Genomic DNA, 20,755 nt, shown 5'->3' with positions numbered 1-20,755 from the left:
AAACTTAGTTCAAATAATTAGGAAATGTAAATTTGAATACGAAGTCAAAGATTATAAGACATAAAGACAGTGAAAAAAGTGGCAATGATAAAGGCATGTGAGACAAATTGAAAAGTGTAATGAAAGTGGGGGGAAAATATGAACTAAGACTTACTTAATAATCTTCTTTTGTTGGATACTTGGTGAGTTTTCAACTTTTTGCTACAAATAGTATCAGGATGAACATATCTCATTGCTTTTATTGGGTATATGCCCAGAAGAGAACTCCCTGGGTTAAAAAATGCATGCTTTTAAGGATTTTGAAACTTACTGACAAACTGCCTTCCAAAATGGTTTTACCAATTGATATTTGCACTAGTTGGGTACAACAGTACTTGTTTCCATGTGTCCTCAACCAATGCTGTATCTAGATTTTTTGGTTTAACCTGCCTTAAAAAGTTTTGATCTTTACACCTCTGATGATTACATCATGAATTGGCATCCCTTTAGAGATGGCATATCTGAGAGCACTGATTTTAAAGGCTCAGAAATCCAGGATACTTATTATTAAACTTATTTACATTATAATGCCTTGAACATTATCAGCAGTTTTCATAGTTGAGTTATGGCAGAGGACAGACTGAATATACGTGAGACCTCTGCAGATAGATAAGGAAAAGAGAAAGGCTCCAGTGCACTAAGATAAACTTCCCCTGCTTCATTATTTTGCCAGAATTGGCCCTACTTTCTATATGCCTCAAGTAATTCTCTACTCATTAAAAATGTCAATATAACAAAACGTCTTTGGGGGACGGCAGCTACTAAAAAATGTACTAAAATTTACAAGAGATAATTCCTTTAAAGAGATTAGGAAGACCTATCTTACAAAATTCTCTTTTACTGTCTGGATGTGTTCAGAACGTTTTCTGAACACCTCCCATTTATAACTGCTGGCTTCCGGCCCTGTGAGCACAAATGTCCTATGGATAAAGGAGCCTCTTTAGAGGATTACAGCCATTTCTTTCCATGAAGCAAACATCACAACAGGACCAGTTTCCCTTGTTTGTATACTCCATTAGAGAGAATTAAAAGATGGCATGGCTGAAGTCTTCTTCAGTCCCAGTTCTCCTGTCATTAACTTTTCACTATGGAAATGGACCCCAGGAGGGTTACTCATCCTGCCAATATTTACTGAGCATCTATTATATACCAGGAATTGGGTTACACACCAGGGAAATAATGTGGGGCAGAAAAGGACACGCTCTCTTCCTTTACAGAGCTGTGTTCTAGTGTTGCCTGATTCTCCCATGGGCTGCTGACTGCTGTTAGTCCTTATCTCTCCCCAGTTAAGAGCTGTCAGTAGAGGCCTTCTGAACCCCCTCAATTACATTAAAAATCCGTGCCTGCTAGAGATTAGAACTACATCTCAATCCTGATGTTATCTATTAGTTGGGCCCAAATTTCTTTGTAACTGGTAGATATCCTTTAACATCTATAGTATGGAGATTTGAGCAGTCTCTGGTTTCATAATAAATAGAGTGTCTTTCTCAATTTTGGGTGTTTTTTTAAATTCCTGAGTTTAAGGGGAGGAAAGTTCTATAAACTTTTATTTGCTCTGCATCTTAAGCAGTGTTGACCTAGAAGGGAAACTGAAAGTCTCCAGAACCAGTTATACAGTAGACAATCTCAAACAGTGGGAACAATTTCACCTTTCCCAGCCTTAAAACATGACTTAAATCGCCTCTGCAGGGAGACTATAAATTGTATCTCTGACTTCACAAAACAACATATGTGCTTTCTTTGCACTTCAAAATGCTTTATGTGAACTAAATGCCCAGAGATGGTGACAGAATAGAGCTCAGACTATTAACTCACAGACCTGGATTAAAATCCTCCCTGCCAATTTCCAGCTGTTGTGACCTTGGGCAAATTCACTTTTCTGAGATTCTATTTCCTTATGCTCAAAATAAGTATATTCAAAATAAGTCCTATTTTTCAGGATATTTGTGAGGACTATATAAACAAAGGATTACTTTATAAACAAAGTACCTGTCTACCACATATTAAGCATCTAGTAACTGGTGGCCATCAATATTACTAATAAATGATCCTAAGCTGATTAGTCACAGAAAAAGTAGAAGTTACAGGGAACAACAGAAAGTGGAAAGTAAGAGCTTGCTCTAAACTTGAAAAAAGGACATATAATCATGGATATGTATTTCTTTTAACCCAATCAGACATTCCTGCCACCTCCATGCTTTTGTTAATGTAATTTCTTAGCCAGAAGTGCCCAAACCAGCCCCTTTATCCCTGAATTCTCCTTGCACTTTAAAAGTTCCAGCTAAAAAACTATTCATGGTGCTCCACCACATACTCCACAATGAGAAATGAATTCTCGTCTATGAATTTTCTAAAACACTTCTTGTGAAGCTCACATAGATACATGCCTCATATGACCTCTCATAATCAGCTTGCTTTTGCCCTTAAAAATAAAGCTCTGGTACAAAATTATAAATTGGAAAATGCCTCCCAAACTTTCACTTTTCCTGTGTTCCTTCCCTTCATATCTCACTTGTATACTGCATCTTTTAACACAGATTGATAGAATAGTTTACAGATATAACCATAAAAAAAAAGAGGAAAAAATAAAGAACTGGTTGATTCCTAATATTTATCAGTGTGAAAATCCAATAATGTATAAATCAGTTGAGATGGGAACATTTATTGAGGTGGAAGCTGTGTCAAATTTGCTCTAAAAATGTGCTATATTAATACACTAAGCTAGCAGACTGATTATTTAAAAAAGCACTAATTATAAATCTCATTTTTTTCTAACTTGGTTACAATTACCTTAAAGAAAGTCCTATGTTAATCACTTTTTAATCTCCCACAGTCCCTTTAAAAGAATTCAAAATACTATGTCACTTTATCAATTCCCTGATAAAACTGTAAAGGTCTGTATGGTCTGCCACCCCAAAATAGAAATTAAGCTCTCCCTACAATTTACCTTCCTCTTCATCGTCTTCTGGAGGAGAAGGTATCATTGAACTCTGAGATCCAGACTGTGGCAGGCGAATTGAGGGACTGGCTGTAGTTTTCCTCCTCTCTCTCTCTGATTCACTTTCCAAGCAAACAACTTCGTATAAAGTGTCAGTATTGTTCTTTCTCTCCTTTTGCTTTATCTTGAAGATGAAAATACATTATTTATCAAGGGATAAAACATTTTTTTAATTGAGCACTACTTCTGATCTCATACAGGATATGAGAATAGAAAGGTATTACTTTAAATATCTAAACAAAATGTAACCTTTTCTAAATAGAAAAATATATGTTTAGACTTAGGAAAAGGTAAATAGGATATTTACTGAGCAGGGCTCTAGTTCTGCAATTTTATTTACTGTATTCAGACTGTATCATCAAACATCCAACTACCAATATTTAGTAAGTGTGAACTAAAAAGTTAACCGTTCTGCAGCTCCCCAATTACTTTGTTTTGTTCAAGGTTTCCTACATAAAACTATACATGAAAAAAATGTTTTAGAAATATTCTAAAACATAAAGTTTAGAACTAAGAAAGTCTTATCTCCATGTCCCTCCCCCCCAAATCCTTTCGCTTAATTATAACAGAATAGGGAACTTTTCTTCAACTGAAAGCTACAACTGGGGGTGGGAGGAGAGGTAAGTGACAGAAAAGAGATTAATAGAACAAATAAAATTTTTGATAGCTCAAACTGTTTTATATTCTGGGTTTATCTTAAGACAAGCACATAACAGTTTAAATTGACCTAAATTAAAAATTAAGGGACTTCCCTGGTGGCGCAGTGGTTAAGAATCCACCTGCCAATGCAGGGGACACGGGTTTGAGCCCAGGTCCGGGAAGATCCCACATGCCGCAGAGCAACTAAGCCCGTGTACCACAACTACTGAGCCTGTGCTCTAGAGCCTGTGAACCACAACTACAGAAGCCCGACTGCCTAGAGCCCATGCTCCACAACAAGAGAAACCACCGCAATGAGAAGCCCATGCATCACAACAAAGAGTAGCCCCTGCTTGCCATAACTAGAGAAAGCCCGCGCACAGCAATGAAGACCCAACGCAGCCAAAAATAAATAAATAAATAAACTAAAAAAAAATTTTTTTAAAAGGGCTTAAAATAAAAAATTAAGAGTAGGGAATGTAACACTTTACCAGTACAATATTTAAATATATTAACATTCCATATTAGAGTCAGTTTAAGGAGGAGGAAAAAAGTGAAATACAGAGCAGGAGGACAAGACAGAACTACAGGAAAAGATACAGAGACAACTAGAATAGAAAGGTAGCAACACCGAAGAGAAAGATATACATGGATAAAGTAAAAATACAGAAGAGGGGGAGCAATAAGAGGTTCGTTAGGTACAGAAATACCAGGCAGAGACCAGATTTTGTCATCCTAATGTTCATTTGGGTTCTTAAGAAAAACTACCGCAATCCTGGAAGGCTTAGGTAGTGGCAACATGTCCTTTCAATATCATCCTGAAGCACTGTTTAATATAGTAGTTGGCAAACTTTTCTGTAAAGGGCCAAAAAGTAAGTATTCTAGGCTATGTGGGCCAGTAGTCTCTGCTGCAACTACTCAACTCTGCCATTATGGTGCAAAAGCAGCCATAGACAGTGAGTGTGGCTGTGTTTCAAAAGCATTTTATAAAAGCAAGTGCCAGGCCAGATTTGACACACAGACCCAGATGTGCTGACTTTAACATGGCCACCAAAGAATTATTTAATTTTCTAGGTGAATAAATGACTGAATTACTTATTATTAATTAAAGGACCCAGACTCTGTGAAGTTACATATTAATCTGTAGGCTTGTGTCCAATAGCTATGCAAATGATTTCCGTCTAATAGAAAAGATAACCCAAAGGTTACCTATAGGACATTAACCAGTTTTGTTTCTAACCCAGCAATCTTGTTCTAACATTCTTTTTTTTTTTTTTAAAGAAAGGACTATATAAACTCAAGTTTCTCAAATACTTAGAACCAGTTTTACCATCTTACTGGCTGCCTCACTACCTAATGAATTAAATTAAATCTTTGACATATGTTCATTCTAAATTTGTAATTATGATTTTTAATTTCAAATATGCTTTGATAGGGAACAGGATTTACTTTTGTTTTGAATTACTCTCTAAAACATTAGTTAATTGCTATCTGGAACATTTCAAAGATCAACATAACTCTTTACCTTTAAAATTTTTTCTCAGAAACTATATGAATGTAATAACCATTGCACTTCACCTAGAAACTCCTCTTTGAGTGACAGTCACCAGAGCACTACTGCCCTTTTGAAGTCAGATAAATATGGAGTCAAGAAGTGGACCCTGCCTGTAAGTCAAGAACTCCAGCTATTAAAAATGTTGTTCATTGTTGAAGCTGGGTAATAGTACATGGGGTTCATTATATTATTCTTTTTATTTCTGTGTACATTTGAATTTTCTATAATAAAAAGCTTTCAAAAAGCACTCTTAAAAGACCAAAAAAAAAAAAAAGTAGACATGAATAAGTGGAACGATATCACAAGTTCTTGGAAAAGATGACTCTATATTAATATCACAAAGATTTCAATTCTCCCCAATAAAAACACCAATAATTTTCTTCCAGAGCTACAAAGGTTGAATCTAAAGTTTATGTAAAAATAAACAATCAAGAATACTTAGCAAAACCCAGAAAAAGAAGAACAGCTGAGGAGGAAAGTTAGCCCTACCAAATATAAAAACATGTCTATGTAATTAAAACAGTGTGGTATCAGTGAATGAGTAACATAAAGATCAATCAAAAAGAACATAAAAACCAAAAGAGTTCTAAATACATATGAAAATCTGATATATGATAAAGGTGGCATCTCAAATCACTGGGGGAAAAGTTAGACTTTGCAATGAATGGTATTGGGACAAGTGGATGGTCATTTGAAAAAAACTTTAAATCAGATCCATACCTTACACTATATAACAGAATAAGATACTAATAAATTAGAGATATAAATAAAAGTAGTCAAATGAAACCATGTAAGTAATATTAGAAAATGTATAAATTCCTTTATTACTTGAGAGTAGGGAAAGCATTTCTAATTATGACCCCAAATCCAGAAGCTTTAAAGGAGAAACTTGATAAATTCAAGTATAGAAGAAAGAAACTGTGTGGCAAAAAAAGCCCAAAGACTCATCATAATTTAGGTCATAGGACAAGTGACAAACCAGGAGAAATATTTGCAAATTATATCTCAAAGGGTTACTCTCTTTGATTTCATAAAGAACTTTTAAAAATTAAGAGGAAATGGCCAAAACCAAAGAGCAAAAAATATGAAGAGACAATTCACAAAAAAGGAAAGAAAAATCACCCCTACACATCTGAAAAAAAAAAATGCTTGTTTTCATTCATCAGAGGATAAATTAAAACTACCATCAGATCCTTATGTTTGACAACGCACTCTGATAAGCCTCTGGAGAAAAAGGTACTCTCATACCTGCTAATCTCTATGATTACAACCTTTACAGAGGGGAACATGGCAAACAGAACAAAATTACAAATGCAAAATTACCTCATGTGCCAGTAATTCCACCAATAGGTATCTACTCTAAGATGCACTTTCATAAAATCAAAAAAATACACGCACGAAGTGCTATACTGCAACATTATTTAGAATAGCAAATGCTTGGGAAAAAATCCAAGTATTAATCAATAAAGGACTAGTTGAAAGAAGCGTGATTTATCCAAACAACAAAGTAGTATGCAGTCGTTAATAAGAATGAGGAAGATCTCTATAAACTTACATGGAATGATCACCAGGATATATTAAGATAAAAAAGCAAGGTGCAGAAAAATATATATAGTATGCTAGTTTTTGTTTAAAAGAGAGTTAAAAAATACATAGAAGTATTTTATTATTTTCACAAAAAGAAACACTAGAAAGATAACCTAGAAACCAATAATAATGGTTACCTATAGGGTTGGGGAAAGGGAGATATGAATGAAACCAAGACCTAAGAGTATACATTTTTATATAATTTTGACTTTTGTAGCATGTAAGTATTTTAAATATTCAAAAAATAAATTAAACCAAAAAGGAAAATACCCCAAGCCCCCAAATCAAAAATATGAAAACAAATAAATCTAACTATATGTCAAATGGTAACAGAACTACAACGAAAAGAAAATATTCTAGCTAACTTTTGAACAGTACTGATTTTACTGAATATAATCTTACTAGAACACGTTCAAAGGACAAAAAGAGGTTCCACAAAATCTTAAACTTCACTCAACAGTTTTAATATTAATTGCAATACTGATTTTTTGAATGAATGGGAAATTAATGGGAATTTAAAACTATAGTCAAATAATTTCATATTATATACCTGTATTTTTTACATACACAGAATGAGAAACATGAAAAAATACACAGGTATTGCAGTTATATTAATAGCTATTTCTCCCCCAAATTTGTTTAAGCATCTGTGGAAAAGGTCGAATACACTAAATATTTTGGAAACTTTTTCATTTAGATGTTTACATTTCTAAAGTATATACTGATTTTAAAATATGGGTTTTATTTCCAATTGAAAGAAACGTGTATAACATAAGTTGTACATAAATTGCAGTGTGACATTATGTATATTTTAGAAATGGTGCAAGTTTATTAACTGATGTTTAATTATCCTCATCAGTTAACTGTATTAAATTAAAATATAAGTTTGTCCTCACTGGAATTTTAAACAACTGAAATTTATGTTTTGTAAGCCCATATAATAGTACCTTTTCTCAACAGACATTTTACAAGTCTATAAAATTTTGTTATAAATTTACCAGGAGCAATAAAATAAACATCACTCATTAAGGGTGTTTCCTACAATACTGATATTTTTTAACTCTTTGATAAAGTAAGATAAAGCAAATAAATTTATTATTATTATTATTTAAATATTCAATATTAATAAACATATACATGTATAAGAAAAGAAAAAACCCTGTAATGTTTAATTACTATTAAAAATATGTGAATGAACTCAACTGATTCAGGCAGGGATCATCAACGAATGCTAAAACCATTAGTTAGAAAGGTGCTGAGGAAAAGGATATTTGGAAGTTGCCAAAGTACCACCTCAAAGATGATCTGCTAAATGCAAAAAGAAAAATCTACTTTTACAAAGGAGAAATCCAGTAGTCACCATCTTAACCAAGTGATCATACTTCCCAGGAATAGTTGAACCTGTGCCTCCTGATTTAGCAGTTGAAGAGCTCTGGTACAGAAAGCATTTTCTATCTTGAGAGGTACAGTGGTGTACTGCATACATGTGACTGTGCCTGTGTGTACACACACGTACACACAGACACACACACACACACACACACACACACACAGCAAATACACAAAGAGATAGAAGCTCGGGTTTCCAGTAGGGATGGTTATACAAATTACTTGTCTATATGACACTGGCCACATCACTTAGTCTTTCAGACATTAGCTTCTTCATTTATAAAATTTTATTTATAAAATAAAATAAAACATTTTAAGACCCCTACAGTGTCTTTAGCAATGAAAATTCTATAATTCTATAATTTTAAGAATTTAAGAATGATTAGTTGGTCTTTTATTCACTTTATGCTACTGTTGGAAAATCTAGTCTTTAGACCATTTCCTCTTCTTTCATTCCCCACTAATTTTAAAAGTTTCTCTAATATGGTGTCATCTTAATATAGGAATCCCCACAGTTGGGAAGGCTTCCAGGCTAAAAAGGAGTTACTGAGTCACCAGATAATTTTAGTGAAAGGAAAAAGAATCAATTTTTAAATATGTATTTTTAATAACATTTCTATAATTGTTTTCCCATACATCAGCAATAAACAGAAACTATATACTGAATATTTTAAAAATTTGGCCTGTAGCAGTGCTTCCTTTTCTGTCTAATGAGAACTGCAAAGAGGTTAAAATTTTAAATTATGCTTAATTTGACTTAAGTAAATCCCAAAAATACTCTTACAGAAATAAAGACGAAAGAAGGATGTTTCTTTGGGAAGAACCCTGGCTGAGACTCTTAGAAGGCTTAGGTATGAATCTTGCTCACACAATATCCCATAAAATCTATTTTACATCTTTGGATCTATAAAATGTAAACACTATCCTCACTGGATCACTATGAAAATTACATAAGACAGGAAAAGTGAAAGTAGCTAGTCGAGTGATTGCCACAGGAGGGCCTCAGTTAGTGGTAACTGCTATTAATTTTTAAAGCCATGAACGTAAAAGAGGAAATAAATAAACTTAGTTTATTGTGTTGCAAGGGATGAGAATTAACAGTGCCCTAAGTGCACTAAGACAAAAAAAAAACTGTTCAAATTCTTCATACTGCCTCTGTCCTTTCCCCCTGACTACCCCTCACACCCACCCCAAGACATACAAATGAGAAAAATGAGACATTATTCTCAGGAATTCCCTGCCCTCCTCCCAGCTTCCACATATAAACTTCAGCTTTTTGCAAAGAAAATACTGACAACTCAGCCTAGGTTTAGCTTGTAACTTTAACAGAGAGTCTAGAATAGTCAGTCTATCAGGCTATGTCTCAGGCATACATCTGTTTTTGGCTAGTCTACCCTGACAAGTCATTTGTTAGCCTAATTAGATACATTATTCTAAATCAAACCACAGAAGAAATATTCCTGTAAACCCATGCAATCTTTGAATCACTGCTGTATAACATAAGACCTCAAGGGAAAAGCAAGATCAGGGTAATCTTACTTATGTTCACTGAGATAAGATTAAAGAAACAGAATTCTAATTAAAGAGAATTTTTTTTACATACAAATCTATACTAAAAAATATTATACAATTAATTTGTTTGCTAACTCTTACTCTAGAAACTATTAAGAATCATTTCCACCCATTCCCTAAACTTGTAAAATAATGCTTGTAAATTGGTTTTCTTTCTGAAGCCTTCTTCCCCTGGAGCTAATCCACTAAATAATCGATGCTGTTCTGATTTCATGACTTAAGTGTTTTTGCTGTCCCACTGACGTCCCTCTCAATAATAATAGCTAAAATGCATGAAGAACATACTATGTGCTAGGAACTATTCCAAGTACGTTGTACAGTTTCTCACTTAATGTCACAATAACACTATGAGGAAGATTCTATCACTGCCATTTCACAGCTGAGTAAACTGAGGCTGAGAGAGTTGAAGGAACTTGCTCGAAGTCATAAAACTAGTCAATGGTAAGATCCATGTACTCTGACTCAAAAGCCAAGTTCTAGATGATAATCCTACGCTAATCCTTTGCTCCTGTCATAGTGAAGAACTGGGAGAACAATGCTAGGAAACCCAGATTTACTTTGTCTCTTAAGATAACACTGAAAAGAAATCTCTATTCCTGTTCTGCTTGCTACCTTTTTCTAACTATAACCAAAAGGGCTAACTTGGACACACTGGAACTAAAATATTTATTGCTACAGAAAAGTATATTCAAGTAAATCCACATACAACACTATAATCTTATATAATGGAATTTCAGAGTTACATGAAATAAAATTAATTCATAAATATGTATTAAGAACTATCATGTTCTATTTGCTTGGGATAAATCAGTGAACAAGTCAGATTAGAAATACTGCCTTAGTAGAGGTGTCTTATATGAAAAATAGGTAATAATCAAAATAAAAAGAAGTATATTTTGCAGTATGTTGGAAACTAACACCCCTGTAAAAAAAATTAAAAATATATCAGTGGGGGGGCTTCCCTGGTGGCGCAGTGGTTGAGAATCTGCCTGCTAATGCAGGGGACATGGGTTCGAGCCCTGGTCTGGGAAGATCCCACATGCCACGAAGCAACTAGGCCCGTGAGCCACAACTACTGAGCCTGCGTGTCTGGAGCCTGTGCTCCGCAAGAAGAGAGGCCACGATAGTGAGAGGCTCGCGCACCGCGATGAAGAGTGGCCCCCGCTTGCCACAACTAGAGAAAGTCCTGGCACAGAAACGAAGACCCAACACAGTCAAAAATAAATAAATAAATTAATTAATTAAAAAAACAATCAATGGGGAGGGAATCAGCAGTACCAGTGGATAATCAGGCAAACTGCAGTGTTAAATGGGGGTGGTCATGAGTTGCTAAAAAGTAAATCTAAGCAAAGACCTGAAGAAGATGAGGACTTGAAGGAGGTGAATAATAGCAAGTGGGATTCAGGGGAAGAGAATTTTAGGTAGAAGGAACAGCTGATAGCAAAGGCCCTAAGAGCATGGTTAGAGCAGAGGAAGCAAGTAAGAAGTAAAAGAGAGGAATTCGTTTATAACGTTAATAGGCAGCAGATCAGATAGGGTCTTACAACCTACTAGAAGGACTTAGGATTTTATGGAGTGAAATAGGATTGGAGAATTTTGAGCAGAAAGATGATGTGATTTGATGTTAGGCTGCTATACTGAGAATATATCAAAAGGTGACAAAAATAGAAATAGGGAGATGAGTGAAAAGGCTACTCCAATAATCCAGGTGAAAACAATGATTCAGATGAAGTTAATGTAATCTAGGTGGTAAGAAGTAGTCAGCTTCTAGATATGTTTTAAAAGAAAACAGAATTTCTTGACAGACTGGATATGGGGTGTGAAAAATAAGAGCCAAATTCTTGGCCTAAGCAACTACTAGAAGATGCCCATAAACTGAGATGGTAAGGACAGGTAGGTAGAGCATTTTAGGCTGAAGGCTGAAGGCTGAAGTGAAAGGCTAAGTGAAAGAGGGGTATTTAAGGAGGAGGGAGTTAATCATCTACATCAAATGCTCCTGACACGTCACTAAGACAAAGACTCAGACTGACCACTGGATTTAGCAATTTAGGTCACTATGAACTTGATTACTTTCAAGGAGTTTTGATACAAAGGAAGGCAAAGAAAGGAACAATAAGTAGAGGGGCAACCGGGGCCAAAAAAAAAAAAGCTAAAAGAAGGGAACAGAAATTTTATCTGCTGCCCACCACAGGAAAGACAGAGTATAGCGTTTGACTTTGACCAAATTAACTGATACATTTTTTTTTTAATATTTATTTATTTATTTATTTATTTTTATGGCTGTGTTGGGTCTTCGTTTCTGTGCGAGGGCCTTCTCTAGTTGCGGCAAGCGGGGGCCACCCTTCATCGCGGCGCGCGGGCCTCTCACCATCGCGGCCTCTCCCGTTGCAGAGCACAGGCTCCAGACGCGCAGGCCCAGCAATTGTGGCTCACGGGCCCAGCCGCTCCGCGGTACGTGGGATCCTCCCAGACCAGGGCTCGAACCCGTGTCCCCTGCATTGGCAGGCAGACTCTCAACCACTGCGCCACTAGGGAAGCCCCTGATACATTTTTTTTAAAACACTCAGTACTCAGAAGACCATAACACAGTCTCTGCAGTCTAGCATTTAAAGTGTCTAATATATAATCCCAAATTACTAGACAAAGAAACATGAAAATGTGGCTCACTAGACATTAGATTTAGCAGCCCAAGATTTTTAAAGTAACTATATTACAATTATGCTCAAGAATATAAAAGAAGATCTGCTTAAAATAAAGATCAAAGAGGCAATCTCACAAGAAACAGAAATTATTAAAAAAAGAACCAAATGGACATTCCAGGAAAAAAAACAAGATCTGAAATTTTTAAAAAACTCATTGAATGGGGTTAACAACAGATTGGAGATGATGAAAGAAAGAGTCAAGCGAACTTTAAGATAGGTCAACAGAGAGTATCCTATCTGAAGAAAAAACCAAAAAATATTTGGAAAAATAAATAGAGCCCCAGAGATCTGTGCAATAGTATCAAAAGGTCAAAAGTATGTATGACTGGAATCCCTTAAGGAGAGAGAAGAGAGATGGAGCAGGGAAAAAAGTTGGAAGAAATAATGGGTAAGAATTTCCCCCAAAATGGTAAAAAAAAAAAAACAAAAACCCATAAATTTAAAAATTCATGAAGCCCAGCTAATCTCAAGACAAACAGAAGGAAAAACCAAACCTAAGCACATCATAGGTAAAGGTCTAAAAACCAAAGATAAAAAATAATATCAAAAGCAGCCAGAGAAGATGACCCATTACAAAGAGGAACAACAATATAAATGCATGCTGACTTCTCACCGAAAACAATGAGAGGGACTTCCCTGGAGGTACAGTGGATAAGACTCTGTGCTCCCAATGCAGGGGGCCAGGGTTTGATCCCTGGTCAGGAAACTAGATCCCACATGCATGCCCCAACTAAGAGTTCACATGCCACAACTAAGGAGCCTGCATGCCACAACTAAGGAGCCAGCCTGATGCAACTAAGACCCAGTGCAACCAAATAAATAAATTAAAAAAAAAAAAAAGAACATACTTACTTTAAAAAAAAAAAAATGAGAACCACAAGACTGTGGGATGACATCTTTAAGTGTTGAAAGTAAAAAAACCGTCAATCCCGAACCCTATACCCAGTGAAAATATCCTACTGGAATAAAAGTGAAATAAAGACTTTCAGATAAAGAAATCTGAGAGTTATGTCTCTAACAGATCTCCACTAAAAGAAATCCTAAAAGAAGTTCTTCAGGTTAAAGGCAAGTGAGACTAGATGGAAACTTGGTTCTTCAGGAAGAAGTGAAGAGCAACAAAAAGATAAATAGGTGGGTAAAAATAAAAGACAGTTTTCCTCTTACTATATTTAAAATACACATAACTAAAGATCTAATTGACAGCATGGATTAATGATAAATCAGCCTCAGAAGTAATTTCTCTTATTTCCCCATCTATATTTATAGAAAAGTACAGTACCTGTTTTAGTTTCAAAAAGAAATTTTCAGTAGTACTACGTTTGCTGAAGGGCCAGAATAATCTTTCATTAGGTGAGCAAACTCGGACTTTTGTCTCTAGGAGAAAGCGAACAGGCTCCTGCACTTCTGTTATTACTAAATCAACAGCTGTGGTCATAAACAGCACTTTATCTAGGGAGAGAGAAGGCAGAAGCAAACTTTTTCAATGGAAATATATTTGCTCATATGATTAATGTAAAAGTAATTACTTTTATTATAAACTTTAAATGACATTCAGGAAGAGTATGAAACATCTTGAAAAGGGTTGTTTATGCATAGCATATCTGAAAAGCTACACAAGAAACTGGTCAGAGTGGTGCTTTTTAGGGTGGGACACTGGGAACTGTGGTAAACTTTTGCTTTTCCCTAGATACATTTGAATTTTTAACTATATGTGCATATATTACCTCTCCACAAAAACAAGTAATATTTAGAAGCCTGTAAATAAATTAATTAAATATAAATGTAAATTAAAAATAAAATAAAATGAATATTTAGAAGCCTGTAAATAAAAAAATAATAATATATTTTTAAAAAGTACATAAATAGAAAAGGAAGCAGGAAAAGGAAAAAATGAAGAAAGGAGAGGGAGGAAAAAATACTTTGTTTACTGGTCAAATTTAATAGTAAACTCAAAAAACTATTCAAATTCCTTGGTTTCATCAGAAGTAGGTAAACACTAAATATTTATCAAATAAGTAGTGCTAAGATTTGGGTATCTTCTCGGGACTAAAATTTCTGTTCATGATGTCAGCAATCTGCATCACCTTTAGGAGTTTCTTCATTTACAATTTGAAAATGTGGGGATTTTGGATTCCAGCTCCCAGTAATAACATAGGACTTTCCATCTGAACTTTTGCCCATAGATTCCTAAAGAAAAGAGTAAAAACAACATTAATGCAAAAATAAAAAAACCCCCCACACACACAACAGCTAACCGCCATTCTGCTGCCTTTAAAAAAAATAGAAGTTACAAAAATATAAGAATATGAAAGAGAATCATATATATAGAAAAGTTAGGAGTATATACAAATGATTACAGTTAAAATTAAAGATGTGCCAATTATTTATATAACTGCTCCTGAAAAGTTATACATAAAGTAAATGCTTGCAAATCATATCAAATTGTACAGACACTAGGGAAATTTACTACCTAAACCTATGTTGAATTCTTCTGTCAAGTGAGTAATTACTACATAAATTTAGTTATGAAAATAAAGGTTTTCATATAATAGCAACAATATGAACACCACCTACTTTTATAAAGCTCATGATAGTTTGCAAATAACTCTCACAAAATGTCTCCTTTGATTCCCACATCAACCTTACATGATAAACAAGAATTATTCACTATTACACAATCAAGAAACTGAGACAGACTAAGTAGCTCTAAGGTCAAACTAGTAAACAGCAAGTAGGAAAAAGGAAATTCCCTTATCTTTGTTTATTGCTTCATAAATGTGCTTTTACATTAGATTTGGTGAAACAACCTTTATAGAGGAAATAGTGTATAAACTTAAAAAAAAAAAAAAAGCAATCCTTACCAAATCTAACAAGTGCATGTCACTATTTCGTACATCTTTTCCTGGGCTAAGGAGAAGACCAAAACACCTGCAAAAAAAGAACTGACATAAATTTGGAAAAAAGACTACAGAAAGATGTTTAAATTAGATCACTTAAAAAAAATTCTTATTGATAGAAAAAAGGACATTAAAATTATCAATAAAATAGCATTACCAAAATCATCTTTATTTCTTTGAGATAAACAAATTTTATGTTTGCCTTGTATTATCACATAGTTGAGATCAACATATTAGCTGAAGATTTATGAGAGATAATTCAAAATGAATGAAGTATTCACTTTAATGAACAAAAGAATTCCTCAGGGAACAAAATATTTTGCAAATACTTTTTTTTTTTTTTTTGCAAATACATTTTTGAATACAGTGTATGACTGCTCCACTAGACTGACAAAAACTAAAATTTATATTTAAGCCAAACTTACTAAAAATGTTTACCTTTCAATGGCAAGTTCCTTATTAGTTGTTTGTTGCACATAGATGACAATCTTTTTATCAATTCCTTGGCGTAGTTTAAAGCACTGTCTGTCTTTATCTTTAGGAACTGCACTGTAGAACAACATGTTTCATTAAATTTGCAAAGCACTTTCTTGTAACATACACCAGAACAATTTTTGTTATGATTTGAAAATCAGGCACTGAAAAGAATCAGATTTAATTCTTTTCTATGCCTGGTATTCAAATCATAACAGATATTTAAAAATCATCATCTGCCTCTTGATATGAAAATATCATCATTACTGTATGTAATCCACTAAACCATTATAGAAACCATTTATAAAAGCTACAAAACCACTCTTATGACCCCTAAAACGTGGCTTTATTTTTTTCTTTTTTGTTGCTGTGAAAATTAAATTAGATATTTATAAAGCTCCAAGGCACTCAAAAAATGTTAGTTTTTTTCACTTTCTATTTAGTCACTGTTTTTTACAAATAAATTATTCATGCCTTATTTGTTTAAATATATAATGACGAAAAGATACTTAATTATATAGATCCTTTGAATTCCAAAACAAGGTGCTTTCAAAAAACAAGAAATGAGGAAAATATAGCCAACAGTAAGCTGTTGCCTAATTCTTCCCTTAAGCAGCAATAACCTTACTGTAAGCATGTGTAATAACTATAAAAATAACATTAATGATGCAGTTAAACATCACCTTAAGAAAACAGTTGAAAATATTCTCTAAATGACAGTTTACCAAAATAATCCCCTGGTCTCCCACTCACCACTTTCTCTAGCTCCTTTGTTCTCAAAGGCGGACATCTGCTTACAGCAATCAGCCAATATACAGCAAATCTAAATTGTGCCTTATTACTGTACAACTTTAAGATAATAGCAATAGAACCATTAGAAGATAATATAAAAGGCTACATGAGAGCTCTGAGTACCTACTCAAACTAAAAACTGGCTCTGAAGAAATAAAATTAGTTTGAATCCCATCTGCACTACTACACCAGTAACCAATTCAAGAACATGTGATAACGCTGAGATTAGAAAATCAAAGAATCTTAGCATAAGAGTCTAAAAATGACAAACGTGCAAGAAAAACTTCTGCATACCAAACTGTTAAATATCTGTGGCTGACAGAATTTTCACCTATGAGGATATGGACAGGTCTCAGTTTTTAATTTATATTAGATACACTAGTCTCTATGTTCTGTGGATATTTAAGTATAAATTAATATAATATCATCTCTCAGCAGTATTTAAAACAACAACAGTGGAAATAAAGTTATCACTGGTGTCCTGAGTCTGAAGGGCAAGGAAAAGCTACATTAATAGGAAGCAGGGTGGAGAGTATAAGCAGTGGAAGTTCACTTCACTGATGTCGGGGGGTCTAGATTGTATTTCTGGTCTTATCACTATCATTGAATGGATCCAACCAAGTAATTTTACATTTAATTCCTATTGTGTAAATTAAGAAACAGACATCCAGGTTATCTTCCCTGGCTTTCTTTACCTATAAAATAAGGACAATATCAAATGGGGTACTTTGTAGATTAAATAAGATCAGAAAGAAGTGTTTTGAATGATATAAATGAAAATGCTCCATTTTCCTAAGGGCTAAACTGAAATGCAGGTTTCTCATTTTAATAATGTAAGGATTATACTTTTTCAGGAATGAAAAGAAGAGCATTAATTCTTGCCATGGCACTTGGTCTATATTTATGCTATGGCGAAACCACAATCTATCTTGTACTATGGCTAACTATATATACATGTATTTTTTAAATAGGTGGTAAGTCATATGGGTATACCATTGTATCTTTTTTTAGGTATAAATGACATACAACATTAGTTTCAGGTTTACAACATAACGATTTGATATTTGTATATATTGTGAAATGCATCCAATTTTAACCATTCTATTCTGGTCAACATTTAATTTCCACTTTTTAATTTTGCTATTATTGTGTTAAGGGGAATGTTCATGCTGATAACTCTTTTGGCACCGCAATGATTGTTTCTGTAAATTCTTAGACATACTACAGAATCACTGGATGAAAGGAACTGCATTTGAAAAGTTCAAATCTGATGAAGAAAGGCATACTTGTCAATGATTTCATCAGTGTATTAGGTCACACAACACTATTTTTTACTGTAACTATAAATTCAGGAAAACAATGCAACAAAAAGATAACAAAGCCCTAACAAACGTGAAAAACAAATGACCATCCAGGGGTTTTCTGTATAGCATTTCCTTGATATACAGGTGAACAGACCAGGGATATTTGTGATCATTACCTTTCTACTTAGAATATACCTGATCTCAGAAGGAGGAGAAATTATCCTAGTGCTTCTCTTCTGAGAGATCTTAGAAATCTTTCCTATTCATAACTGGGGTTTATAAATGATCTACATAAATATTTTTAATAAAGGGAAAAAACTTTAAACAAACTGTTCTGTTTCTTAAAAAGGAAAAAAATCATTACAAGGTTTATAGATTACAGTTTCTACTTCCCAGTACAGGAATGCATACTGCAGAAAGCACCACATCACAGTGTTGCTGTGAGAACAGAAATATAGCTAATAAGAAAGCATAGAGCACAAGGCCTCACACTTTATTGTACAAATCAAAGTAGAAGCTGCATTGTACACTAAATTGGCCACCAGATGGCATGACAATTCCAAAGTCTCTTGAAGGGAGAGCAAAGGTTATCAGTTTTTCAAACAAATAGACCAATCATTGTGCTTTTTAATTTAAAAGCAAGATATTAGAAATCATTCATATTTTGATGGAATTTCATTTTACCCATTTTATGAGGTAGTCATGGAGGAAAGAAACTTCTATATGCAACTACTGATTATGATCCCAAGTGGCACCCATTTTGTGATATGGGATATGGAGAAAAAAAAAGTCAATCATCTTGCAACCATAATATTTTAAAGTTATAAAAGATTTTAGAGTCTAGCCACTTCATTTTATAAATAAGGAAACTAATGTCAGGAGATGTAAAGAAACTTGGAAAAGGTCACACTGTTAATGGTAGCAATAAGTAAACTAAACCTAAGTTTTAATTTCTATTCCAGGGTTATTTTCACTACTCAAAGAAGCATCATTTTACTTAAAAACCAAAACCAGTTATTTCTGACCCTCTATGTAAGGTTATATTTCAGATACAGACCTTAATTCTCCCCTTCCAATGTGTTCAGATAAACTTTAATGGTAAAACTTGATTTCAACAGCCTTAAGACCTTTACATTATTAAAACAAATAAACCAACCAACCAACCAAAACAAAACAAAACACAAAAAAACTCCAGCAAAACAAATGTAGCTACAGATCCAGCTGACGTAGCTTCTGTCATACTTCATATCAGCAGTCAGCCAGTTACTTAGAGTCCATCTAAAAGAACATGGTAGCATGATACATTTTCCTACGTGAAAGAATTTTTTTTATTGTTTTAAATTCTTTAAATCTTGCCTCTACAAATTTGCCTATTTATTTTCCTTTAAACTCTACCCATAAAAGCAATCATTTTATAATGTAAAAGTTATGTAATCTGACCTAGAATTTCCCTAAATCCAGATAGTACAGCATGTTAATACAAACTCAAATAAAAAGAATAAAATAAGATGCCCTACCTAAAATAACCTTTACCATCATCTTCTTTTATTTCTAAAGACACAGAGAAGGTAAAGATGTCACTGTCAGGAGTCTGAGGTGCAGTAGTTGCTGACAGGGGGGTCTGCTTTGCAGAACGGCGGAAGGCAGTGGCAAAACTGTAAAGTATCCGGCTCACCTACAACCAGACATGTTAGGAAATGGGCTGTTATCACAAGAATAAAATACTTTTGTTAAGGCTGAAGGTGACCTATGTTGTTTGAGGGGAGTAATTCATCTTTCCTCCATTGATTTCTTTTGATAAATTATCTAATTTATTAGACCTATAAAGCAAGCAACACTAAAAACAGTCAGAGAAGAGGCTTTAAAAAAGAAGTGGTTGTGAATCCAACTGAAAGATGATTTCCAAAATTGTTAGGAATTACTTGAATGTATTTATTATAATAAAAATAATCCTAAAAGTTTAGCTCTAAAAGAATGGTTTGCAAATACGTCATTGCTAGAACCAAGATGCCTATTTAACCCAATTAAGCAGCAGTCAATTGGTCTCCTCCAACACTCTTAACAACGAGGTTCTGGTTAACCAAACTTTTAGTTTATTTACATTTCAGCCCATCCAGCTGAAATAAACAGTAGCAGAGAACTTCATTTGGCTTACAAATGACCATAATAAATACTATAATCATTTCAACGTAGTGAGGGTACAGATGAAGTTTCATTTGCAGACAGTTCCCTCTTAAGTACTTACAGCTTCTTGTATTTCACACCGGAAGACATGTATTCTGAAGAGCTCTGCATTGTAATGACTTTCAGTGAAAGCAAAACAGTCACTCTCAGGAGTTCCATCATGCCCTCTAACACAGAAGAGGATTTTGTAGATAGGGTAGTTTGCTATTTCAGTGTTTGTCTGAGGATCTAAGAGTCTGTTCAGAAAAACAGATATAAAGAGATTAGAGGGACTGTGGACTATTTTCACTACATCCATATTATGATTCAAGACTCATTTTCTAGCAAAAAGATTATATAATCCATTTTTGGTATGCTAATCATATTAATCTTAAGTCTTGATAAATAAGTCATATGTGGATTCTTAAAGTTACTGATTACACAATTCCATGATACTAAAAACTACATAACCGCATGTTTTAGGGAGGCAATCAGGAAAGCATAAACAGTATCAGTAAGTATGTTTCTTATATAGTCTGTAACTAAATAAAGATAATGGGTAAATTAGAATACCAAAATAGATCATTAAATAGATCATTAAAGCTGTGCTTCTCATTATCTCCTAAAAGAATGACCTAATCTGC

The 20,755-nt window shown here is 34.0% G+C and overlaps 1 protein-coding gene across 9 annotated transcripts in view; it reads right to left on the bottom strand.

Annotated features, from left to right (window-relative positions):
* Positions 1–20,755, bottom strand: part of RABGAP1 (RAB GTPase activating protein 1) — a 158,251-nt gene that overhangs the window by 84,398 nt on the left and 53,098 nt on the right. For all 9 annotated transcript variants that reach the window (XR_014247769.1, XM_082403258.1, XM_082403257.1 and 6 more), the window contains 7 exons: positions 20,194–20,368; positions 19,466–19,623; positions 15,817–15,927; positions 15,343–15,409; positions 14,566–14,668; positions 13,761–13,930; positions 2,987–3,161 (listed from right to left, as the gene is read on the bottom strand). Coding sequence is in view for 8 of the 9 variants with exons in the window: in XM_082403258.1 (XP_082259384.1) it covers positions 2,987–3,161; positions 13,761–13,930; positions 14,566–14,668; positions 15,343–15,409; positions 15,817–15,927; positions 19,466–19,623; positions 20,194–20,368 (959 nt within the window). In the remaining variant the exon portion in view is untranslated. The remainder of the gene's footprint in view (positions 1–2,986; positions 3,162–13,760; positions 13,931–14,565; positions 14,669–15,342; positions 15,410–15,816; positions 15,928–19,465; positions 19,624–20,193; positions 20,369–20,755) is intronic.

The sequence above is a fragment of the Balaenoptera borealis genome (genome assembly GCF_965194805.1).
Source record: "Balaenoptera borealis genome assembly, chromosome: 8".
NCBI lineage: Eukaryota > Metazoa > Chordata > Mammalia > Artiodactyla > Balaenopteridae > Balaenoptera > Balaenoptera borealis.
The sequence above is the reverse complement of the archived record's forward strand: the minus strand, read 5'-3'. Positions and strand labels throughout refer to the sequence as shown.